The sequence below is a fragment of the Bombyx mandarina genome, chromosome 10 (genome assembly GCF_030267445.1).
Source record: "Bombyx mandarina strain Sakado chromosome 10, ASM3026744v2".
NCBI classification, from domain to species: Eukaryota; Metazoa; Arthropoda; class Insecta; order Lepidoptera; family Bombycidae; genus Bombyx; species Bombyx mandarina.
Genome location: NC_143217.1, coordinates 14,321,956 through 14,348,684, shown reverse-complemented (window position 1 = coordinate 14,348,684; position 26,729 = coordinate 14,321,956). Strand labels below are relative to the sequence as shown.

General features: G+C 40.1%; 3 protein-coding genes across 16 annotated transcripts in view; 2 read left to right on the top strand and 1 right to left on the bottom strand.

Annotated features, from left to right (window-relative positions):
• LOC114248933 (uncharacterized) overlaps nucleotides 1-2,244 on the top strand; it is a 34,315-nt gene extending 32,071 nt beyond the window's left edge. For all 3 annotated transcript variants that reach the window (XM_089730680.1, XM_089730681.1, XM_028182370.2), the window contains 2 exons: nucleotides 7-212; nucleotides 836-2,244. In XM_089730680.1, the coding sequence (XP_089586806.1) occupies nucleotides 7-212; nucleotides 836-2,011 (1,382 nt within the window). In that variant the 3' untranslated portion in view covers nucleotides 2,012-2,244. The remainder of the gene's footprint in view (nucleotides 1-6; nucleotides 213-835) is intronic.
• mmd (disintegrin and metalloproteinase domain-containing protein mind-meld) overlaps nucleotides 1-26,729 on the bottom strand; it is a 937,314-nt gene that overhangs the window by 332,611 nt on the left and 577,974 nt on the right. For 5 of the 12 annotated variants that reach the window (XM_089730674.1, XM_089730671.1, XM_089730668.1 and 2 more), the window contains 9 exons: nucleotides 24,502-24,655; nucleotides 23,450-23,588; nucleotides 21,618-21,767; nucleotides 19,294-19,365; nucleotides 18,726-18,784; nucleotides 17,861-18,069; nucleotides 17,094-17,458; nucleotides 16,061-16,252; nucleotides 10,962-14,133 (listed from right to left, as the gene is read on the bottom strand). In XM_089730674.1, coding sequence (XP_089586800.1) covers nucleotides 13,998-14,133; nucleotides 16,061-16,252; nucleotides 17,094-17,458; nucleotides 17,861-18,069; nucleotides 18,726-18,784; nucleotides 19,294-19,365; nucleotides 21,618-21,767; nucleotides 23,450-23,588; nucleotides 24,502-24,655 — 1,476 coding nt within the window. In that variant the 3' untranslated portion in view covers nucleotides 10,962-13,997. Of the gene's footprint in view, nucleotides 1-10,961; nucleotides 14,134-16,060; nucleotides 16,253-17,093; nucleotides 17,459-17,860; nucleotides 18,070-18,725; nucleotides 18,785-19,293; nucleotides 19,366-21,617; nucleotides 21,768-23,449; nucleotides 23,589-23,791; nucleotides 23,898-24,501; nucleotides 24,656-26,729 lie in introns of those variants that run through there. The other 7 variants (XM_089730673.1, XM_089730679.1, XR_016323709.1 and 4 more) reach the window with 6 other exon arrangements.
• Nucleotides 6,079-9,428, top strand: Dnaaf3 (dynein axonemal assembly factor 3). The gene has a single exon (XM_028182372.2). It carries the CDS (start codon nucleotides 6,278-6,280, stop codon nucleotides 7,661-7,663), a length of 1,386 nt encoding a protein of 461 aa, XP_028038173.2. The 5' UTR covers nucleotides 6,079-6,277; the 3' UTR covers nucleotides 7,664-9,428.

The window sequence follows — 26,729 nt, the reverse complement described above, 5'->3', positions numbered from 1 at the left end:
TTTTAGATGAAATAAACTCAAGCTTACTCCAACCGGAGCTCAGTGATGTTGTGGTCAAGATACCGGGGTCGGTGTCCGTTTCCAATAGGAGGGTCAGCTTCGTGGTGTTCAGAACTGACCGCGCCTTCAGAAATCCAGGGTCCGAGTATTCCGTGAACAGCAGAGTCGTCAGCATCAAAATAGGGAATCTGACGCGGTTTCAAGACGAGGAGGTATGTTTCACATGCTTCATAAACCACCATTGTAATATATCCATCGCTGTGTGATTTTATTGTGACTTGCCATACTTTAAGATTCCAACTTTAGGCACCGTCTTAGTCATATGCAAGTCCAAACCAGTCGGTTGCATCCATTTTCTAAGGGACTCCTTAAGGCCAAACATCTTCAGTAATGTCGCACATCCTGGTATACCCTTAGAGTCCTTAGATCTTTACTGTTGGTAGGACGTTTTGTGAGTCCGGATAGGTACCACCGCTCTGCTTATTTCTGCCGTGAAGCAGCAATGCATTTCGGATTGAAGGGTGGGGAAGCCGTTGTAACTATACTGAGAGCTTAGAACTCGTGTCTCAAGGTACGTGGCGATATTTACGTTGTAGATTACTATGGGTTTTGGTAACCACTTAACACCAGGTGGGCCGTGAGCTCGTCGACCCAAATAAGCAATAAAAAAGAGATTATTGAGTCGGTTTAACAACCCTTCTGTTGATGAACTTTGAAGTATGATTGTAATTTTACTGATGATGTTAATGTTAAAAGCAAGAGTTTCATGATCCTGGGAGACTCCATCGGCTGCAGTGCTATCAAACGTCCAACAAATGACTGTGGTTTGTTCCAGTTTATCGACATTTATCTGAATCCAATAGTGGAACTGCCGGGGAGCAAGCAAAAGCGAGTTTGCGCGTACTGGGAGTTCCTAGAGGACGGAACAGGGTACTGGTCACAGGACGGATGTGTTCTGATGCGCTCTGAAGATGAAGGGATGCTGGATTACTGCCGATGCACTCATCTGACACACTTCGCTGAGATTCTGATACCTAGGACGTCCTTCTCTGACGCCCACGAAAACGCTCTCGAGCTGATCTCTGTGATCGGCTGCTGTGTCTCCATTTTAGGGCTGGTCTTGGTCGCCATCACCGCGATCCTCTTCAGGTCCTGGCGCCGGGATTTCACCAACAAAATCTGGCTGCAGCTCTGCCTCGCTATATTCATAACCAGCGTCTGCTTCCTCGTCATCGTGTTCGCTGACTTCCTGGAGTACAACATCGCTTGCATGCTGGTCGGGGTTTTGTTGCACTACGCTGTCTTGGCGTCCTTCTGTTGGATGCTGGTTGCAGCTATCATTTCGTATAGGAAGCTGGTGATAGTGTTCTCCAGAGACGCTTCGCACAAGCTGCTGAAGGCGTCGGCGTTTTCGTGGGGAGCTCCGTGTGCCGTGGTCGGCGTGCTTCTGTCGGTCGCTCCGCACTCGTACGCGGGACAATTCGACGGAGACGTTCGCAGCGGGGCCTTCTGCTATCCCTCGGGGCTGTCGTTGTGGCTGACGGTGTACGCTCCCATCGCCGTGATGCTGCTGGTGAACTGGACGCTATTCCTCCTGATAGTGCGCTCCGTGTTCGCTTCCCGAAGGATCCAGAGGCACGGGGACTCGAACGAGGCGCTCCGCTGTGCGTCCGTCTCCTGTCTCCTGGTCTTCTTGTTCGGTCTGCCGTGGGTCTTCGGTTTGTTCCTGAACAACATCGTCACGGTGTACTTGTTCAACTTGACCGCGACCTTTCAAGGTTTCGTGCTGTTCCTCTTCTTTGTCCCGGGCAATAAGAAGACCAGGGATCTGTGGTTGAACAAGTTGAAGATCAAGCAGACGCGCAAGGTTCCGGTCACGTCTTCAACGTATACGAATAGGAGCACCGGTGGAAACCCTGGCTCCAGGGTAGGGAACACAAGTGTACCTGCGCAATCCAAAGAGACCAAGCCCAGGTCTATGTCTTCCAGTGACGACTCAAGGTTCTCTTGACGAAGACCGAACTTTATTATGATTAATAAGAAACTGTGGATTTTGTTGAATACCGGGCCGAAGCCGCAGAACTCTGCCTAAATATCGGATATTTTATCAAATTCGGCAAAGAAAAAAAGCTCCCGGTGTTTTCAACGAAGCGCTTGCGAAACTTTTAAGCTCGATTAACTTTTGTGTCTAGTCTGTTTATAATTTATTCTGTGTTCAGTAATTAATTTTATTATAATGTAAAAGTGAAGTTTATTTTTATTTTGACGTTAAAACGATACGACTGCATTCCTCAGTGTTCGGGGCTTTAAAGACAATTACATATAATATGTCGAGGAGTGAAAGTCTATTTAAAGCGACATTTTTCCAATTTTACAGGCTTACATTTAAAGCTTAAAATTGGGACAAAAATATCACAACAAAAAACTTCTTCAGCTATTTGAATGGGAAAAACTTTATTGAATTTCAATTATAAACATCGAATTATTGATGCTAATACCTAAATATATACCTAAAATAAAACAAACAGCCTTTCTCCCATCAATGTAATGTGTTTGATGACCACTCGCCGTTAGACGAGACGTATGAACGATCTCGATATGGGAGTGGATTCGGTTAATAAGCCTATCAAAACTTCTGTTTAATAAGTATTAAGTATTTAATATAATACTTCTATACTAATAATACGAACAGTATTTATTCACAGTATAACATTACTAAGATTTTCCTCGTGGTGTTCCTACGAAGCAGCGATGCGTTCTAGTTTTAAGATAGGAACAGCGGCTGTACAATTGAGATTCATACCTCATGTCTCAAGAAGAATGGCATTCACGTTGTGATGTCTATGTGCTTCGTTGACCACTTAACACCAGGTGTGATGGGAGCACGTAGGTCCGTTTAGGCAATACAAAGGAAAACACAAAGATGCCATGGTTTAAAATATAAATTTTATAGTACTTTTGATTCAGCAACGAACTCGCAAATCACGGATTTAATATTGGGGTTAGTGTACACTGTGGATGACGTAAGTGCGTCTCTTACTGACGCGCCGTTTAATATATATATTTGATATTCAAAATCTCGTGTTTTCTATTGGTTCCGTACAAAACTATGTTTTACTACGACGGCTTAAGATTGTATATGCAATGAACACTGGCATACAACATGGATACTACAAAATTGTATGAATTGCATTGTTTTCGGACAAAATTCCCAGGTCTTTGTTATTACCCTTGTGGCCCATCTGATGGTGAGTGGTTACCGTTCAGCAACGCCAGTAATAGAGTCAAGCCTCTACCTAACGAAAATTACACTTCAAAGTCTAAAGTTGGCTAAATAATGATTCATTAACTATACAATTTCCCTACATAGAGAGAGATACTTAAGACAGGCATGTTTTTTATGATGGTGACTATTTCTATTGTTTAATAGATGTGACATCGAGAGGTGACTTCTTGATGATTTCTTTAACCCATTAATCTATATATTAGATGTCGACATTCAAAAAAAAGGCAAAAAATACACTAACGAATCGTAATAAAGGGTATTTTTGCTGAAGCAAATAGGACCTTCTGTCAATACGACAATGACCAGATTCTTTTTTTTTTAATTGCCCTTGTAGTTAGACGAACACACGGCCGACCGTGTGGTTACCGTCGCCCATGCCTACTGTTAAGTACTCTCCACAAACCTCGTTTGAAGAAGGACATGTCATAGAATTCGGGCAACATCGTGGAGGCGAGCTCATTTCAAAGCCGGATGGTACGGCAAAAAAGATCTCTGGAAACGCAGTGTGGATGAAAGCAGTGGCTGCAGGTAGTATAGATGAACTCTAGTTCGGTGGCGGGCGGTGCGATAGTAAAAACAAGATGATGGAATCGTCTCAAACAATTCCTCAGAGCATTTCCCATGGAGCATACGGTACAAAATACAGAGTGAAGTAAAGTCCCTCCGCAGAACCACAGGTTCCAAAACCTGTTGTTAGTTCACCATGTTTCTGTGGTGCAGAGTGGATGATATACAATTCCTGATAGGTCCAAAGTCTGCACTATATTTCAGCATGAGTGCGTTAAAAATTTTACTAATGGAATTGTTTTATATTTTATAGAATCATGATAGAAATCGCGCTGTTTCTTTGACAGTGAGTGCTTGGCTTTATTATGTGTTGTTTATAGCACCTTGCGCGGGGCTGTTGTTCAAGACGAGCGGACTTACTGACGTAAAAGCGATTTTAGCAAATAAATTAATTATGTTTTTTTCCCCCCGGGATGAAAAGTTCTCTCACCGGGAGAGAATCGAGTACTTTTGTCCCGAGTGCCAGGGACTAAAAGCAAACTTTTCATCGCGCTTAAAAAAAATGTATAAGCACCTAGGGAGAAAAGTAGAACTCGCGACAAAACAATTCGCGGGCGTGAATGTTCTACTTTTCTCCCTCGGTGCGTAATATACTATTTTGTCAGTTTATTTCTGACTTCACTCGGAAACCAACTGTGTATTGATTTCGTTCAAGGTTTTATTTTAATGCATACTAAGCCCTGAAGGAGTTTGTTCAAAAACTTTAGTCACTGTACCAGAAATCATACATAAAATTTTAATTTGACTGAAATTGTATTACTATACATGTAAGATTCGTAATGTATTAGACGCCACCAAGACTTAATGTTAATGTTTAAAGCAAAGAGGCATTGTTAATAATATAAGGCAAAATTAATAAAATAATTTTAAATACAAAGTTTTTCAATTTGTTCAATTATTTTCCAGTCTCCCTGCACATAGACATATATACTTTATTTGGATATATTGAATAGAATTATATTACCTAGCCAACATGTTACATAAGTATTTAAGTCGTCGTCACCTAATGCATAAAGCGTCTGGTGCATTCGTGTCGGGAGATGCAACGGTATTCGAATCCCGCAGGCGGGTACCAAAATTTTTGTAATGAAATACGTACTTAAGAAACGTTCACGAATGATTTCGACGGTGAAGGAATAACATCGTGTAATAAAAATCAAACCCGCAAAATTATAATTTACGTAATTAATGATGGTAGGACCTCTTGTGAGTCCACACGGGTAGGTACCACCAGCCTGCCTATTTCTGCCGTGGAGCAGTAACGCGTTTCGGTTTGAAGGGCGGGGCGTCCGTTGTAATTATACTGAGATACCTTAGAACTCACATTTCAAGGTGGGTGGCGGCATTAACGTTGTAGATGTCTATAGGTTCCGGCAACCACTTAACACCAGGTGGGTTGTGAGCTCGTCCACCCATCTACGGAATAAAAAAATTAAATAAAAATCTATATCACTTAGTTAGTACTTTAATGTTTAAATAAGTCTCAGCAGTTAGTAATAGGAAAGAATTTTTCAATAGATAGCGTCTTGGTTATGCCTCTGACGTGCCTATACAAATGCCTATAAAGGCAATTAAAAAAGAACAATTGAGAAAAACCTCATTTACGGATTGGTAATAAAAATTATTTGGTCACATGCCACATTCGTCCACACAAATATTATTATTATATTGAAAGTTGAAATTAATTTAATTTTTATAAATCTAAACTATATTTGTTAAGTTGAAATTAGATGTTACTTCTCTAATATTGGCCTTTCAGGTTTTTTTTCGAGGGTAAAACATGAACATAAATACCTTTATGTTAGTAAATTAACAATTACGACAAAGGTTTTAGTGTTTTTATGGCTAATACTTTTACTACAATTCATTATAATTTATGTATGGTGGAGCGGTTACTACTACCGCGTTTAGGTCTAAAGATTTGAACATGTTTGGAGGTAGTCAGAGATGAGGTGATAAAAAGAAAAGAAAAGAAGTATAAAAGTGAAAGTAGAAGAAAGAAAAAGAAAAACATGTGCTTATTGGCTTCTATAAATTTGTTTCTACATATATTCATAGTAAATACACAAGTATGTTAAATTGAGAAGATCCCAGATGAAGTCTCTAACGAGAAAGGCTATAAATACAAAGTCAATATCAATATTGGCTTTACAGTAAACGAACATGAGCAGTTAATCGATACAGCCGGTTATTAACACTTCATCAACTTTTTGAACCATCTCCGGTATTAATAAATGTTAGTCGGCTTTTTGCATCTCGTGTGTAATGATATAATCAAAGACAATATTATTATTAGCCGTTGCCTGGCAACTCCCTAGGCACGGCCATCTCGTTTCCATGACATTGACAATCATTATATCGTTGAACGCGATACTATAAACATACTGGTAAAAACGGTGCAAGAAGTTTGAGAAGAAGGGAAGAATGTTCTGGGGTGTGTGTCCAGCCTTAGATCTACAGCAAGAATATCTCAAATACGGCGATGAACACGCGTACGAACTAAATTTTCTCGTGATTGGAGGCTGCGATGGAAGACATCTGCTTAAAACTCTGGCCCAAGCTTATCGACACAACCGGAGGTACATGAATCTTTTCGTGATCGACGGATGCCCGGAGTTGATAGCTAGGCAACTGCTTCTTATGTCTTTGGCATTAGAAAAGACGACGAGATGTGGTTTACTGGAGAAAACAAGGCGTTATCTCGAGGTATATGGGAATCTGCTACTGCGACCGTCAACTTCGAGGTACGTAATGGCCAAAGCCCGGCAGTTGGTCGGTATGGTCACCAATCCTGACTACATGAGCTGTCTACTTCCTAGTGTATCCCTGGAACAGATGAAATATAAAGAAAGGGACTATTTGGAAAACTTGTTGAATTTCTGGACGACCGGAAACACTAATCAGTACAATGCCTGTGAATTGTGGGAATACAGACTTAGAAATAGCTTGGGAGTGCGGTATGACAATAGACATGGAGTTTACGATTGGGACTATCATATGAGGCTGAAGGAGATCGCCAGTGCTGTATGCTTTCAAGAGTACAAGCATTTCAGAGAGCACGGAGTGGCCTTTACGTGGTTGGAGACTGAAGTGTGCCGACCAAACGTTACTTTTGCGGCTGGTGTTTATAAATGCGGAGACCGATACCTTCACAGAGGCTATTTGGGTGATCTTGTGACATCCCCGTACATTTGCTTGGGGCTCGATTGCGAGGACAAAGACATGCTGAAATCGACCCATGGCGTGAACTACAAGCGTTCGACTGACATCAGCGAACGTAATGTTATGCGGATGATGTATGAGATGGAAAACCACAAGAAATTTGATGTCGCCGAGATGGAAATCGAAAATGAACGGAATTTGGGTATGGTTGTATTGAGTGAACTGGACGCTAAGATTTCGGAATGTGGACCCGAGATTCCGTTGGTGTTGCGAGAAGACCGCGAGACGTACATTGACGTGGACTATGGAAAAGTTCACTTCTTATCTGTCAGCGCCTTAGATCATTACCCCCATAAGCCTCAGTTCCAAGGGCTGTTCCACGGGGTCTTCGTGGGACAGAATATGGTGTCGCGCATCAAGCCCAGTCTCTGGTCGATGGCGCGTGATGATGCTGTGGTTATCATGGAGTCCAGGAAATACATGATAGAACTAAAACGAGATGATGTTAAGGCGTTTGCTGATCAAATCCAGGAGGCGGCTGCGGCTGGACATTGCGAGAAGATCAAAGCATTTGATCCTGAAAAAGATGATTACGCTCGTTTTGTGATCAGGAGGAAGCGTAGTGAGGGCACAGATTTTTCGCTATAAGTAAACAAAAATTTCTTATTTTCATCCAAGTTCCTTTCAAACTTTAATTATCTTTTGTGATTTCTTGAAAAGTTTTGTTGTTACTGTATTACTAGTTTTGTGGACAAGTCGTTTAACTACACATATTACGTATACTGCACTCAATTATAGTCGATACTAGGGAAATGTGTTTTCTTGTAATAGTAATAAAATCATTTGGTTTTACACCTAAAGACATGAATGTATATAATCAAATTTATGTAGTATTTTTTTCTATTTCTGACAGCCGAGCCCGCTACGTAGTTAATGGAATCCAAGGATACGAACCCTTAATATAATTGCGTTGAGATACAAGACTTGAATTCTTAATGCATTGGTATAATGACTGTGTTACCTTTGTCGAAACTGGAACCAATGGTTACTTGCTCATGTATGAGCAGGTTGAAGATGCTCGCCGTTCTTATTATGTTCTGCATATCGTTTATTGAAGTCGTCGTGGCCTAAAGGATATGACGTCCGGTGCATTCGTATCGAGCGATGCGGCAGATACCACCCATAGACCTAGCTCATTGGGTTTCTCGCCGGATCTTCTCAGTGGGTCGCGATTCCGATCCCGTGGTAGATTCAGCGAAGCACTGCTCTTGCTAGGGCTAGTGTTTGCAAATTCCCTCAGGTTGAGTCCGTGAGCTCACCTGCCCGTCCGGGCCTAACTGGAATAACCTCTTAAGCTAACAGCGAATAGGTAGGAAAAAAAAACAGAAACCAATTTATTTTATGAATTATGTATTTAATTCTTATATATGAATAGTTTCTGTGATGAAGGTATAAAATAAAAATCCGGTGTCTCATCTTTAAGGCCACGACGACTTAATGAGATATAGGCTAATTGAGGCCGTCAGCGCAAAAGTGGCCTAAGCTTACCATAGTTAGTCTGGAGGCAATTAGGTTCGAATTTTCATGAATTTGAATTTGAGTAGTCAAAAAAGCAATACGCGCAAAATGAATGTTTATAAAACTATCTATGGGTGAAATGTTGTCTATGGAATATGTTATCTATAGGTGAAACTATGTATAGGCCGGTTTTGCATAAATTTTTATTTACGTATTTTAAACAAATTCCAATATACGTCATAATATAAGCTTGAATATAAAAAATTGTGGGTTACGCCACTTTTGCATTGATGGCCTCAATTTAATTTAATGTATTGAAATTATGTATTTTAGCCGCCGATAAACATCTCGTAGGTCGTTAAATTTATATTATCTAAGCAATCTAAATTGTAATAGCATTGTAATGTAATTGAAGTATGTTTCCCCTAATGAAACAGTCGATTATATTTTAACGTTCTCTTTGACTGTTATCGTAAATTTTGCTTATGAAAAAATAACAATAGAATCTACATAAGTAATACGTCTTTTTTTTTTGTCAGGAAGAAATCGCCGGACTTCCTCCCTTCACTGGGGATGGAGAGCGGGAATTAATACGTCTATTTTAATGGAACTATATCTAATACTTACCAATTCCACTCAAATTCAGACTTGTTTCTCTTTGAAACTCATAGTATTGTTATATATCGTTATGTTTTTTTTTATTTTTATTGTTTGGATGGATGGACGAGCTCACAGCCCACCTGGTGTTAAGTGGGTGGCGTCACCCACCTTGAGATATAAGTTCTAAGGTCTCAGGTATAGTTACAACGGCTGCCCCACCCTTCAAACCGAAACGCATTACTGCTTCACGGCGGAAATAGGCAGGGTGGTGGTACCTACCCGCGCGGACTCACAAGAGGTCCTACCACCAGTAATTACGCAAATTATAATTTGTTTGTAAATTATAATATGTTTCTCTGTTGTGAGACAGAAGAACATCAATGGTGTGATGAGAGCGCTTAGATACGAGGTTGTAAATAAAACAGCAAAAAAAATGTGTGTTCATCTATTTTCCTCATTTAATAATAATATGTTACATTCATTCGATAAACCATATAGCCAAATATTTACAAGGTTTGAAAACGAAACGATAATAGAACCAAAAATGATTGTAAAATAATAATTAACTTCGTACGATGGTTTATTCCGTTTTAAAATTCGTATTCATTATTATTTTATTTTTTATTATTTTACATAATAATATCACTTAATATAACATTCCTAAATCAGTAAGTTCGGTAGTGTGGACATTTATTTTACGAATTTTCGTAATTTTATATATTATTATAATAATAATAATAATATGAAAAAGGAAAATATATCTAGTTTACATTTAAACTGAACGATTTCATAATCCTATCTAAAATAATTACGTTACTATTATTAATTACACATAGATTTTGTCAGTGTTTTTAAAATTAAAAATACATATTGCAATTACATTTAAAATATAATGAACACATTTTTCGTGTATTTAAAAAACAACATATAAGACATTTCTATTTAATAAATTTTAATGATTCTAAATTAAAATGTTTTTCTTTTATTAAAAGTAGAGTTAGTTAAATTGATAACGTAGTCACAAAGAAATAAGTAATCCTTCATTTTGGAGAGACGGTCACAATCCATTACTTCTTATACATTGCGCGTTAATTACGGAATGAAAACCCTCTTATCGTGTCGGCTTTGCGTTGTCATGTCTTATCTAAACATGTCTTATCGAATCCCCCAGACCCACATTCAGTGCTTATAGGCTCTTCAAGCACCGGTCATCGTCCTTGTCGAAGTCGTCGAAGAGTTTGATGAGCGAACGAACCCATAGACACAGTCTACTGAGTTTCTCGCGGGATCTACTCAGTAGATTCAGCTAAGCACTGCTTTTGCTAGGGCCAGTATTAGCAAACTGTCTCAGGTTGAGCACGTGAGCTCAGCTACTGGCTGGAATAGCCTCTTAGGCTTTTTTTTATTGCTTAGTTGGGTGGACGAGCTCACAGCCCACCTGGTGTTAAGTGGTTACTTGGCCCATAGACATCTACGACGTAAATGCGCCACCGACCTTGCGGTGTAAGTTCTAAGGTCTCAAGTATAGTTACAGGCTACCAGCAAATAAGCAAGAAAATAAAGTAATTAAAGTAATCAGGCCACAATAGTAGCGCTCCGGGAAAGAAAATTATTTAAAGCTACGAAAAGTTGTTGTTTGTTTGTATTTTGTATATTTTTTATTTATTTCATGACCGTTTTGGCAGTTAGTTATTTGAGTATGCCCGTATTGTTATTTGAGTTATTTGAGTTTATAGGCAGCTATTGGAGTACATGGAAAGTTGTGGTTACTCACCATTAGGTGAGCATAAGCTTGTTTGTTTTAAGATGTAGATGATCTCTCTACATCTTAAGATCTAGATGATCCCTATATCTTAAAATGTCAATGATTACGGTTTAATTTCGATTATTGGTTTAACCGGTGGATTATTGGTTTAATTGGTTTAACCGGTTAGTAATGCGTTTCGGTTTGAAGGGTGGGGCAGGCGCTGTAACTATACTGAGACCTTAGAACTCATATCTCAATGTGGGTGGCGGCATTTGCGTTGTAGATGTCTATGGGCTTCAGTAACCACTTAACACCAGGTGGACTGTGAGCTTGTCCACAGATCTAGCAATAAAAAAAAAATTCATAAGAGAGCCATTTAATTTTTAAAATTTGGAAAAAATATCGTAGCATAAAAAAATCTTCAGCTATTTACATCGAGTAACCTTCATTGAAGTTCAATTAAAAACATCGAACTGTTGATGCTAATACAAAATAAAACGGACCTTTAATTTCAAAGAGAAATGTCGCGTATTAAGCGGAATGGCGCTTAAACCAAATAGCTTATCACCCCTTGAATTGATTTGCGACCGAACTAGTAATGCTTTATGATCGGTTTGCTCGTGAAATATATCCGCTAAAGTCACGCGGATACATCCCGCCGTGTTCTATAGAAACCCACAGACACGGCTCACTGAGTTTCTCGCCGGATCTTCTCAGTGGGTCGCGTTTCCGATCCGGTGGTAGATTCTGCGAAGCACTGCTCTTGCTAGGGTCAGTGTTAGCGACTCTCCGGCTTGAGCCCCGTGAGCTCACCTACACACGCTAGGGTAAGCTGATATAGCCTCTCAAGGCTATCAGCATAGGAAGGAAAAAAAAGAAAAGTTCTAGAAAAACCGACTCGAGTTCCGCAACCTTGTGATTCGAAAGACTTTCATGACTAAATTATTTTTCTTCCTAAACATCATTATAATATTAGATGAGTTTTTTTATTATACATATTCCTACGAGTAAATCAATGATTATTGAAATTCTTAAAGATACATTATTCACACGCAGTTATTTTCACGTCTCAAATACATACCTATTACATCGATAAAAAAACGTTTAGGACACATTAAAATTTTGTGCCATATTTTAAATGTTATACTTATATAATTGTTCAATTAATTACAAAACTTAATAATAAAACTTAAAACGAAAATACTAAAATTACGAATATTCGTATAAATTACAGAGCACTACCGTGAGCAATGGCGATGTCCGGCGCCGTTCGCAATTGACGTGTTAGGCCTACGCGAACAAACCGAGCCTGTGTCGACGTGCCAAAACAGACCTTACGACCTCGACATAAGGTCATTGCGACCGCACAGACGGTTTGATAGTTCAGAACGCGCGCACGTGACGCCCTCTGGGTGACGAGCGCTCGCCGCGAACCAAACGAAACGCGTGCAGGGTGACCACATTGTACGAGACTAAGAGACAGTCCCGTTTTGGATGCCCGAGTCGAGGCACAGACCGATGGTGTACGTGATCCATGAAACGACGGGACAGGTCTCCGTAGTGCGAGCGACACCCAGTTACAGAGTATTGCAATCACATCTACCCTGTACGTGTTCATAGTATCTATTTTAGACTTACTTAATAACGAGTATCTATGAGAGTAATTATGCGGGAGGGCGTTGGGCCCCGCAGCGCTGGTGAACTACCGGAGCGAGCGGTCACCGAGGAGCCACTCGCACACATCAATTCATTTATTTAAACTGCATTAACTACATATGTGTTAGATTCGTGGCCGCGCCACCTAGCCTAGCGTAAACGATAACATCCTAAAACTGTCACAATAAAATAAACACGCAAACTATAACACGTTAAGATTTAACATACATTACATCTCCTTCATACGTTCTTTGGCGTAAATTCGTTTTAAGAGCGACACAATAATAATACATACGTAGATATTCTGACGAATCGAATTAACTTTTATTCACATTTAGTTTTAGAATATGTGTATTTAACGGCTAGTTTATATCGAGTAAACGGTGCACGGTGGTTCGAGATCACTCAATAGAAAGGGTCCGTTGGAGAGCGTACAAAACTGAAACGTCTAAATTGGTGTTCATTGTTGACAATGCGAAGTGGGGCGCGCGTTCGGAGAGGCGATGCGACGGTGATACTCTCCGGGACGGTTGCCGGTCGCCCCCTTCGGGCGGCGCGTCACCGTGTCTACGTCATCACGTCACCGGGACGTGGACAACTCATACGACGCCAGAGTCAAGAGCCAGCAGTGTTCCGACCAAAATAGGGCCGACTCGCTTCTCGTCTAGGCCGCTAGAGTCGTAGCATTCAACACGCAACGGCCCATGTCCTATATTAATTACGTATTCCAATAGTTTCAAAACTACAAATGTCAAATTGTTAATTTTTACGATACGAACGAGTCGTTGTCGCTTGAACGATTCCAGGCACCGCTGGCTCTTAAACTGAGTTCATTTGAAACATCAACTACGATAGAACATTGAGAGACCTAGAGCGACGTCGAGTTCGTTCTTTCGTTCGTTCGTGGTGGCCGGGCCGGCTCCTCGAACTAGGACACGTTACATTAAAGCTCCGCTTAAGATTACGTTAGTTCAATTTGTTATTCGCCTATCTAATTTGCAAGCTACTCGACCCACGTCCGTTGTCGAACGTAAGCAAACTCGACGTCTCAAAGGACCTCGGCACCGTACAACTGTATCTTAAGCTACTTTCATACAACGACGAGTCTTAACATTAAACGCACAGCGTCGTGACGTCCGAAGAGCTCCTTAAACAGACTCGCTATACTCATAAACCGTGACGACACGGTGGAGCCCTGACGCGGCCCAGAGCCTCCTCGGGCGCCACGTCGACACACCGCAACGACTTACATAACGTTTAACTCTAAAATTCAATTACTACGTTTCAGTCATATCGTTTAGTGCATTTAATTCAATATTTACAATTCACTGGTTTCGCTAAGGACAACTATGTATTCACAAGCGGCGGGCGGTTTCCGCGTACGTTCACTATGGCCCTGGTGGGGAGCCTCTAGGCGTGAGCTGGAGTGCTAAGCTATCGGTAGGGTGAGTGTCGTATGTGTCAGTGTGTGTACTCGGGGAAGGCGGCAGGGGAGTCTTCGTCGGGCGGGGACGGAGCCCGGCGGTGAGATGGCCGCCCCACTCGCTCCTCACTCGCCCACGGGGCTAACTGTTGTTGAGCTTGAATAAATTCATCACTAGAAAATGATAGAGAAGAGGAACGGAGAGTCGAGGCGGTGTCTCGTTGCTGGCCTCCACGGCTTTTTGATATAACAAGATCTTACATTATCATTTTGTATTCGTGAAGCCGAGAATCTGTTTGTTCTCAATTATTTACTTAGTTTACTACCGTGGAGCCAGTCTCAGAGAGTTTAGTTCAGTGTATAGTGTTTAAAAACTATATATATATATATTTTTTAAAAACAAAATCAATGAAACAAAATCAGAATTTTAAATAATCAACCAAATTTAACAATCTCTAAAATGAATCGGTACAAAATTAACACATTTTTTCAGCACACGACCGTGGAAAAGTCACTGATTGTATTAGTGATCAGTAATCTATCCTATTCAGGCTGCTAATTACTGTATCACGACATTAGAGATACATTAATTGTAATTTTATTACTATTAATTAATTAAGGTCGAATATCCATGATTCGCTTAAAGATGCCTTGAAAACGTCAAAATGTATGGTATGGTACGACAGGTAATTCTTTAAATTGTTTATTCTATAATTGCAGTGTTAAGTCGAAACAACAAGGAAAATACAAAAAAACTCGATATTTTACGAAACAAAATACAGGATAAAAATTAAATAAATTGTTACATTCTTGAACATCAGTTAAATGATTGATAGAATATATTGTCTTGGCAGTGAGAAGAGCGACTCTGAATCGGCGGTAGATTCTGCCAAGCATTGTTCTTGCAAAGGTCAGTGTTAGTAAACTCTTTCAAGTTGAGCCTGTGAGCTCAGAGCACCTGGATTAGTCCTCAGGCTACCAGCGAATAGGTAGGGGGAAAAAAGTTAAAAGAACTGAGCCCTTTAAATATAAAACATAAAAAATGTTTTTTTCGTTGCGAGCCCCGCCAAAAACTCAACTTAGGAGAGGCGGGAGAGGCGAGTGCGTTCATTATAAGTTGTCAAGATATACAAGCTCTGTTTAAATCTTCATCATTACACTATTAATGAACAGTTAAAGCCGATCTTATATTGATGGATATTGAGATGGATACCTTGGGTTCGGGTTGGATGTACATCATAAAATGTGTTCTCAACTATGACTTGTCTACTACAGGCAACTTATCAGCTTATAATATGTAACTTGGATAGTCTGGTGTGGATAAACGTAATTAAAAAAAAGAATTGGATTGTCATTCATTTTACCGCCAAGACAAAAAAGATAAAACTGATTTGAGGCAAACGTCAAACTGATGTCCAAGAATAATGTCCATAGTTGTATCTGTGTTGTGTTTGTCCTAACAAATTTTGAATGGAGGGAGTTCCTAGTCTTATTTATTGCCAATTGGGTACAATTGTATTCATTAATGTCATCTCGATTTCGGGCCAACTGTTTTTCAATATGTCAACATTATCGGTTTACAGCTGCATACAGTAAAATGTTAGTTGAACAGGAACTTTTTGGCAGGAACGCGAGGAGTGAAGCTGTGTGATTTGTTTTATTTTGTCTATTTACTGTTTCTTCAGGTTTAAATGTGTAATAATGGTGGTTTATTAACTGTTTAATGTCTGTGAAAGTGCACAAATGTGGGAAAATGAAACAAAGAAGCTGGACGTAACTTCTCGGGATCCACCAAAAAGTCCACTGAAAAAATTTCAGTAAACGACCACCATTTTACTGAGATTATATTTCATCCCATTTAATTTAATTTCATCCCAGTTGATTAATATCTCAAATTAATCATCTTCATTTCATTTCACTTCATTTCTTCATAAAAATAAGAATATAAATTTAAATAAGACATGGCTTAAAAGTCTCAGTTACCAGGTCATAAAATTTCTTAAAAACAAAAATAGTTATACAGTAGCCGTTAAGTGCAATAAGTTGTATCGAAATTTATATTGGCCCAAAATCGAGGGGGGGCGAAATTCGTGTGTCTCACCTTTCGCTGTCTGGTGCGTCGCGGAGTCGCTCGGCGTCGGCCGTCTCGTAGAGCGCGTCCTCGTCGGGGGGAAGGCGCGGCGCAGGGGGCGGGCCGGCGCCGAACATCGCGCTGTGGTGCCGGCCAGACCCGCCGCGGTAACGGTACGAGAAGTGAGCTTCCTCTTCGCCGGGGATGCGGCCGCGACATCGACTAGTGGGGTGTTTGAAATTACAACTATTTATTCTTCTTATTAGCTTTTGCCCGCGACTCCGTCCGCGTGGAATAGTTACTTTGGCATAACGCTAAATTGTACCCCTACTTCATTTACGTAGAAAGTGTAAATATTTTTGAATTATAGAATGTTAATAGAATTTTGAAACATTATTTATTGGCGCTCCGCTTGTATTGGTCTTACCGTAATGTTATATAACCTATAGCCTTCCTCGATAAATGGGCTATCTAATACTGAAAGAATTTTTCAAACCGGACCAGTAGTTCTTGAGAGTAGCGCGTTCAAACAAACAAACATTTCAGCTTTATAATATTAATATAGATCAGCTTAGGGACGTCCACTGCTGGACATAGGGCCTCCCCCAAGCCTCGCCACAAAGACCAGTCCTGCGGATCCCCACGAACCTCGAGAGATCGTCGGTTCATCTTGTGGGAGGCTTACCCACGCTACGTCTTCCGGTACGCTTTCGCCACTTAAGAATTTTCTGGCCATCGAAGCGAACTAACCTATAGACACAGCCCACTGAGTTTCTCGCCGGATCTTCTCAGTGGGTCGCGTTTCCGATCTGGTTGTAGATTCTGCGAAGCACTGTTCTTGCTAGGGCTAGTGTTAACACCACTCCGGTTAGAGCCCCGTGAGCTCACCTACACGCTAGTGCGAAGCTGATATAGCCTCTCAAGGCTATCACCATAGGTAAGAGAAAAAAAATCTGGCCAATATTTAACTATTTATACTCTATTAAAACACTTCATTTCAAAGAACAAGCAAAGAATTAATATTAGAGGACTATTTCAAAATTAAATATGAAATGACACTCACGGTGGGATCTCTCCAGGCTCGATCCTGTAGTGTCGATCGGCTTCCGTCTCCGACATCCTTATATCTTCAGAGCCGGACGGGCTCATGTGTCTGCTCGAGTGGTGCTCTAGTTGCCGTATCAAGTCCTCCAGGTTCCTGATTCTGATGGGGGCGCACTGTGGAGCGTCGTCCTCTTCGTCGTCGGGGCGCTGTCTTCGCAGTTCCGCGTCGTGGATCTTCTCTGCGCTGGGGGCTCGTTCCCTCCGCTCCTTGTACTCGTAGTCCTGGAGGGAGCGAAGATCACCGGAGCCTCCTGCAGCGCTCGCACGTTGCGCCGCGGCCGTCTTCAAGGCCACTATTATGTTCTCGTGGTAGCCGTTCAGATCCTGTAATGTCGTGCGATCCACAGTAACCAGCTAGTACCGAATACAGTGAGGAATATATAATTATAGGTTTACTGGTGGTAGGACCTCTTGTGAGTCCGCGCGGGTAGGTACCACCGCCCTGCCTATTTCTGCCGTGAAGTAGTAATGCGTTTCGGTTTGAAGGGTGGGGCAGCCGTTGTAACTATACTTGAGACCTTAGAACTTATATCTCAAGGTGGGTGGCGCATTTACGTTGTAGATATCTCCTTAGATATGGAGCTCATGCTCCAGTAACCACTTAGCACCAGGTGGGCGGTGGGCTCGCCCACCCATCTAAGCAATAAATATATAAAATACGTAATGCATACGACGAAGACAAACAATTTCATAATTTTAAGGATTATTAAAATAAAATATGGGCACCTTAAACTTGTATTCCATATCGGCAACAGCCCCTGCCGGTTCCTGCCCATCGGACTGCGAGCCAGCCTCGAGCTGCTCCGACTGCGAGTCGTCTCCCCATTTGTCCTTCCCATCCACAGCTCCGTACCCGTGCTTCTTCAGGATACCTTTTTCTGGCAATTTCGCCATCGAGTTAGAGGCTACGTCTATGAATGCTATGTCTTCTTCGCCTGGAATCGCATGAGGTTTTCGATCTAATTGAGATCATGATTGTAAAATGAGCTGGCAATGTTGTTTTGGATCGGCCAGAGTTTAAATCGGCAAATGACGAGAAATTTCAAATGCATTGCGAATTGGTAAACTATCTCTTTAAATTATCGGATTCTTGCCGAACCATTCATACTTAAGCTCTAGAGAGAATTACAGTTGCTAGCTTTAGAAGGAGACGAAGAAGCTTTTTAGGCCTTAAAGGTACCAGGTGCTAATAATCAGAATGACAGACATAGCGTCTTCTCGCATTAAAGCTGTTTAATTCCAAAACTTACTAATTTTACAGGAGAGTGTTTTAAAGATTTAACATGTGATATTTTTAATATTAATAATTTTTGCAACATTTTTTTTTTTTTTTTACCAGTTACATTATTTGCCTTTAAAGAAATATAAAATTATGTATTAATTTTGTTAGTAGTAGTCAAAGTATAGGTAAACTAAAAAAAAAACTTAAACTAAACAACGCTCTTTTGACAGTATTCATGAGAAAAATACTCGTGATACCAAATGATTCCGAATATTGACTCAGTTTCGAATATTTTTGTGAATTGTACACTTTTCATGCGAAAAGACGATATAGGATTTCTTAATATTAATGATACAAGTAAAGGTCTACCTGAATGTGTGGGTTCGTCTTCGCTACCAGAATGCACCCGCTTCATTTGCTTGTGATCTCTGAAATGTACACATTTCCTTAAATTCTATTCTGCTGATATAATAAGCGATAAACCTTTAAAGGACAAGGCAACAAAACATTTTTTGAGAGAAACTCCAATTTTGTCTTATAATGCGATGTGTTCGCATTCACTTTGTATTGAGCTTATACCAGAGCCCTTATAATATAATATGATAAAATAATATATTATATTACAAGCCAGATTTTTTATTTGTTTTTGATTTTATCGTGTATCTTTTTAGCTTGTGATGTGTATTATGTGCATAGTAAATAAATAAAAAGTGTAATCAATGACCAATGGCCAATAGTCAATGAACCAAATTTTCCGTGATTCCTCTCAGCGGTATGATGATAATTTGTCCCTTCCCCATTCCTGTCCTAAGCAAAATATATTTTCGATAAGCTTGGCTTTTGTTTGTTTACAGACATTACTTTAATATTGTTGTTTTAAAGCTGTCAAGATTGGATAGTACCCGTATTCACTTTGACACCGTCAATATTTACTTACGGATATCTACTTGTACTGCTGGCCCCTGCCATGTGATTGCCATGTCTGAATATGACACGCTGCGAATCTCGGCTGGAATAAATCAAAATTTACGTTAAGATCACAGTCGTGGTACTTTATTCTAAAAAAAAGCGAAACTTGAACAACACGCATATTTGTGAAACCGGTCTAAATAGCTAAGATACAAAAATAATGATGTGTGATCTCTAGGGTTTTCGCTAAAAACTCCAAAACTACTCCTAGTGGTTGATTAGTAAGTACGATTTGGTGATCTCGACTTTATGTATCAAGCTGATTTCTCCTGCCGGAATTGCTGTTTCTCATTTATCGACAATTTTATCAGAATCTGATTATGCATCTGTGTTATTATTGACATAATAAGCTGTGGTGGGTGGTGTGACTATTGTACCAAAGGCGTCTATAACTCACGCAGCATCCGTGTGCAATCTTTAACCTAGTGCCCTCTACTAAGCGCGCGGTCAAAATGGCATAGATACTAATATACCTAACACCGCTGCACCCACTTTTATTTATTTATTGTTTAGATGGGTGGACGAGCTCACAGCTCACCTGGTGTTAGGTGGCTACAGGAGCCTATAGACATCTACGACGTAAATGTGCCACCCACCTTGAGATATAATTTCTAAGGTCTCAAGTATAGTTACAGCGGCTGCCCCATCCTTCAAACCGAAACGCATTACTGCTTCACAGCAGAAATGGGCAGGGTGGTGGTACCTACCCGCGCGGACTCATAAGACGTCCTACCACCAGTAAAAATCCACATCCTGCCTCACAGGTAAAGTACTCTGATCGTAACTACCCTAAATCATTAAGTTATAACTTTATTCATGCCAGCAAAATCTACGTTCCTTGAATATATTTGTTTCCCTCGGGCGGATAGACACTTCAGAAGCAATTTTCTCGTTAACTATGCATTTATTTATGATTCACGTTATCGTCTCAAAGTTAAAAATGCGCGAATTTGAATCATTAAAGCGTGTTTTTATCGCGTAATGTGATGTGCGAATCAGCTAAATCGTGGTCCATTCGTGTCCAAATACATTTTAAGGACAAGCGTTATGTTAAAGCGCGCATTTTGTGAGCTCATTAAAACGACTGCGGTGCTCGACTCGTAGCTTCGACGGACGTACCTCAACAGGTTTCTGTTACACCAGATCCCACAAACAAAAGAAAGAAGAAATTAAAAACACGTAGTAATAATTGGTAGCACACATAAAAAACAAGGACGTAGAAGAAAATTGAAGAAGCAGTTTACGTAAGAACCAACTAGATGAGGACCGAGATTTGCTCGGTATATATTTTTCTTATAACGCCATCTTGTTGTGTCTTTAAAGCAGTTAGTTGCTCTCAATTAAGAAAAATAGTATTATTATTCTCCAATAGATGTCGGGAAGAGTCATAAAGTTGATTATCGATAAAGTTGATTATTGAAAACACGAATAAAACAACATTTTCTGAAAATAAATCGTAGCTAGATCGATTTATCGTCCCCGAAATCCCCTGTATACTAAATTTTATGAAAATCGTTGGAGCCGTTTCCGAGATTCAGATTGCAGATACAAGAATTTCTCGTTTAAAGGTATAAGATAACGACTGACGGACTTCACGTCTGATATTGGAGATGCAACGCGTCAGCTGACTGAGTACATTGCGCGTAATGAAAAATAGTTTTTTAACTTTCAAAATGGTTCGCTTCGTTGCAGAAAAAGACAGAGTAACTATTAACCCTAACCAGTGCGACTTATTGATTTGCCCTAACTATGCAAACACTTTAATGACCTCCACAACTAGTTTGAAAAGGAACTAAGTCTCATGTCTGATTCATATAATTCTTGTTTTTACGATTCTGGGTAATTACTTACTGCTAAACATACAAAAAAAATACATGTGTGCAATTCACACGTGGTAGAAGTGAAACCTTCAAAAATTAAAATACAATTATCCTAAATGTTTAAGTATATGTAAAATTTTGTCATTAGTAAATAAAATTGTAAATCATCTTTTATAGTATGAGGTAGCGCCCTCTGTGAATTGATATTTTAACTTCACGTATAATCCTATATTAAAATTCATTACAAGAGGTTTCATACAGACGTTAGTATTAAAAAAATCTCATAGATGGCACTGTATTAAAAAAACTCTCTATGGACTTTTCTTTTCATCGAGTTTGAAATCACAACGATTCTGATGAAGTTTCACTTCAAAAATTGAACATCCCACTGAAAGTTTAATGAAATTTAACCGTAAAAGTGTTTCTAATCACGACTAGTGATTGGCTACAATTGGTAAGTTGATAGTGTCACCTGAAAGTGTTGTTGAAAGAGTGCATTTTCCCGCCATCGAGCGATATGTCCTCCTGCGAATTGTTGGAGGTCGTCGAACCCGCGGCGAAGCTCTTCGCTATGGGCTTCTTAACGTAGGGCGGGTCGTACTTTCTCGATGTGCTCTTTTTCCTAGCGGGCAGGCGTGGCGTAGGAACGCACACTCAGATCAATCGATTAAGTTTACAATATCGATAACAAAGGGCAAATTACAGCAATAAGTTTTTTTTTTATAGGAATTCTAATTTCGAAATTGAAAAATGAGGACGGTATTATTTATTGTAAGCCATGAAACATGCTTTTTTTTTGTAATGATATTTAATTGACTGCTTCGCGAATAAATTATGATCCCGATGGTATACTAGATATCATCGTATGTTCCCAACCATGAGTCTATCAGAAAAAGAGCTTAATAAATTAAATACTTTTTAACGCGCTTTTATTAGCTCGGTATATTTATCTGTTTGTTTGTATATAACGAAATCTTAGATATTTATTTTGAATTTATTATCTAAAGTTTTTATTATTATTTTAACATATTTTTATTTTGCTGACGGTACTTTTTGGGTTTATTGAAGTGCGATAACAGAAAAGGCGATGTGACGATGAATTCAAGGCAAGATGACTCTGTTTCATAATTTCGCCGTCCGTCCTCAAAATTCATATTTTAGCAATTTATTGAATCTTCAAAAGCAAAGACTGGCGCTATTGGATATCAGATACTATTTCAAATTCAATTTCAAAGATTGCTTAAAAATCGATCTGGATAATTTAAATATTTTAATTGTTCTTTTCGTTTCATTCCTCATGGGAATTTAATGTTATGGAGTTAGTTGTTTAGAAATTGAGATTAGCTTACGTGTTTAAGAGTCTTTCCAGCAATTTTTGGTTACGTTATGCTTAAATTTTTGCTCGATTGAGTTTCGCGTGGAAGATTCCAGCAGTGTTTTACGAGGAATGATTTTGAGAACATTTAATTGCAAGTTGGCTGTTTGTTTAATAACTTTTGAATGTATAAATTTCATTACTGCTGCTACCTTAACGTCATTTATCTCTGTGTTCGTAAATTATTGTTGTTTTGCTGGAAAAACTCCGATGTTCTTAAATTTAACATTAGGCGTTGCTAACTAGACAGACAGCTGCTCGAAAGAAGAATCCGTGCATCGCACATTCGCTTCTCGTGCAAAAGATCAGTAGAATTGAGTGGTAGATAGTGGTAGTGATGGTGACAAGTCGAGCGTTCTATATCTTCTCGTGTACGTACCTCGGCGCTGCGTTATTACCGTCCGTTAGTACAGCATTAGTGGCTGTTAGCTGTTAGTTCGCGGCTAGCACAACGTTAGTCGGCTGTTAGTAGAAGATATAGAAGCGAACGCGCCGCCGGGCTGTCAAGGTCCGCCCGGCGACGCGGACTCCGACCAAGAAAGGAAACGAAAACGAGTCACAGTTCACATAAAGCCAATGCATACATCCAAGAGCCCAGAATCTTAAGGGTTTAGTCGAGGTATCTCGAGTTGAACGAGGAAAGCCCTGTCGGCATGCAGCGAGGCCGGCGCGACACAGAACCACAGATCAAATGCAGTTGTGGCGCGTCGACGCGGCGCAGGCCCGCACCGGCGCGCCACCCGCCAACATTAGCTCTACGACCACAAACGTAACCAACACAAACGTTCAAAACAAAAACCCAATCGCCGACGTAAAAATGAACAGAAACACCAACTTCTAAACGTCTAAATAAACATACAAGTGATACGAAGGTGACGATTTAAATTTCTTCTCAAAGACTACCTTTGGTCTGTTTTCTGCTCACTAACCTTAGGCACAGGGAGAAGTTTTTGTGTACTACGACTGACCTGTAGCAGAGAGCGCTCAGGGCAAATACTATGAATACCCCCCCTACCACAGACATGAGGACCGCCACGAGGAACACCGTGTTCGAGCCGTGGTAGTTCTCTGCGCCCAAAGAAAAGGGTGTGAGTCGAGCGACGCCCTCGCATTGGAGCTCTCTACGAGTGCGGGGGGGTCGCTCGGGCCCGGGGCGGGGGCGCCGGCGCCGCGGGGTCTCGCGCGAGGTCACAGGCACGACAAGACACGACAAGACACGACACGACACGACACGACAGGCAGTGCGACAACACCGAGTTACCGGCTGTTACCTGAAGCAGTAAGCCATCCAGGCGAACCCCACGAACACAGAGAGGACGACCGCGAGCAACAAAATCACCATGTTCATGGTGCTCATCTTATTCCCTTCGTGTTCACCTGTAACGAGATGGGTCCCGCGCGTTAGTGCGCCGGCGCCGCCCGCGCTATCACACACCAGCTCCGAGCAATGCCTTTGGCTCACAACCAGGCATTCAAACAACTAACCAAGTGGCGATAACTGTATAAATGACGCGATGTTCAATGTTTTCTTGAGCGAGTGTTTTAAACGCGACGCGATCAAGCTATTTTTATTGATTTTGAAAAGCAGTGCTCGGATCTGTACAGCCAATTACACGATAGTAAGTAGGGGGAATATTAATAGGAATTCGTATCAGTAACCTGAAAATATAAATATAAATTAATCGGTTCGTACGTTAGTTGTACGTTCGTTTTCTTTTCCCAAATGTAAGCATCTGTGACATTTTCTGCAAGTACTGAATGCAATGGATCTTATTATTGCTTTCAAAGGTACTTTTAAAAGTTATAGGTCTATTTAGTGGTAACATTTAACAACATATTTACTGTCTCCAAAAAAAGACTAAATTACGGTCCTTCAGTTGATAAGTGGTTACCAAAATACGTATCGAAGAACTTCAATCAATTTGCATCGTTCCGTTTGCAATTTTCTAAACTAGAGGTTCCGATACTGGGATGGACTCACCATACGGTGTTTCCTTTTTGGTCATGTTGTATGCTGCTTTCGTGGCGTTCTCTGGTACGTAGGGAGTCGGCGAGGGTGGGAGGGCGTCGTGCTGTGAACAATCTGGACCCGTCCAGCCTCGGTTGCAGACGCACTTGTTTAAGTTCGAACAAATCTGGAATAGACGAACACATTTTTATATTATTATAGAGAAAAGAGGTTAAGCCCATGTCTATGCGCTCCGGTAATCGTCCGGACCGTAATCCGTTAGATATCTATCTACAACGTAAATGACACCACTCACCTTGAGATATAAGTTCGAAGGTCTCAGTATAGTTACAACGGCTGCCCCACCCTTGAAACCGAAACGCATTACTACTTTACGGCAGAAATACGCGGGGTGGTACCTACTCGTGCGGACTCACAAGACGTCCTACGATTCAGGTTCTAGACTAGACTATTTCTGCCATGAAGCAGTAATGCGTTTCGGCTTGAAGGGCGGGGCAGCCGTTGTGTTGTACTGTTAAAAGTGAGACCTTACAACTCATGTCTCTAGGTGCCGGCTCCGGTAATCACTTAAGATTAGGTGGGCCGAAGCTCGTCCAAGCAATAAAAAAATCTCAACCGATAAACAAAGAATAAGATTTGGCACGTATTTAATGACTTATTGCAATAAAAATAAATACATGTTAAATAAATGTTGATTCGATGATAGCTTTCGATTTATTGTCAGGAGTTGCAATGTTAAAAGTGCAAATTAATGAAACAACAATTCGGGACTGCAGTACGAATTTACAAAATTTTCCTCTGGATGCTAATAAAATTATCAAAGAGTTCGTCTGTAATGTTCTCGCGTCCGTGTCTTAAGAGGTAGCGTTTGTCGTTATGAGTATTTTCACAGTGGATTCTAGTTATATTTTATAAGCTATTTAATTACCGTATTTTTTTTATTCCAAAAATCATAATGCAATCTACAATAATAAGATCATAAAATTCGTATTTTTTGGAGGGAACGCGGTGTTTTAAAGATATAAAAATAAATAAATAAATATTATTGTTTTGGGTTAAAATATAAAACAACGTTTTCTTAACTGTTTAGCATCTGTGAAAGAAAGCGTACGAGTGTCAAAATATATACCCAAATTGCGGAATGTGGCTTCCCGAGTGTTCAAAACTCTATTTTCAGCTATTTTATTTCCACATTATTACATATCATCTCAGTTAATTTAATTCAGTTTTATCTTATATTTAATTTCAGAAAATAAACGTTCCAATTCAGTCTTCGCATGGCAAAGTATTTGATAAAAAACTAATATTTGACCCGAAGACAATCATAAGCTAGTTTACTCCATTAAAACGTGCCTGTGTAAGCGATTATAAAAAGTCCTTTGCATTGCATAAAACACAACAGAATTCTTTTAACTCATGTCACCAACTACTGTTTTTCTTACTTGAAGGCTAGTATTATTCGTCGAGAATTAACAGTATCAACATTGGCTATATAGAAAACTATTGTAGTAATATATCGGAGTATATCCGGCGACTAAGCTCATTGTTGTAAATTCGAAATTAGGGGTCTTCAATTTTTATATCAACTTATGGCATAACTGATCATCATCATCATCATAAAAACAAAATACAATATTTGATAGCTATCGCCTGTAACTTGGACCAATGCCAGCGTCGGATTAAAACAGTCTCCCGTCATAATTAACGAGGTCTAAATTGCAGTCGAACGAACCAATTACAAATGATCGAATTGCAATTCGATTCTCCTCATTACATTCACCCTTGAATAGTATCGTTACGAGGTGAGGTCCGGGATAAAATATAAGGGGTTAAAGTGTGAAATTGCCGTTCTATTGTAATAGGTACTCGGAATTGACATAGAACGTTCATGGTTTGAGACTTTAGAGTGAAACTTTTTTCTAACGGTACCTATGAGGTTCTTCTTTTAAAATGTTAAAAAGTGTAGTTTTACTGGTGGTAGAACCTCGTGTGAGTCCGCACGGGTAGGTATCACCACCCTGCCTATTTCTGCCGTGAAGCAGTAATGCGTTTCAGTTTAAAGGGCGGGAACTTATATCTCAACGTGCGTGGCGCATAATTTACTATGGGCTCCAGTAACCATTTAACGCCAGGTGGGCTGTGAGCTCGACACACATCTAAACAATAAAACAAAAAGTGTACAACATTCGATTATCGACTTTCAGTTTTTTTTTCAGTACAAATCGGCAATTTCACACTTT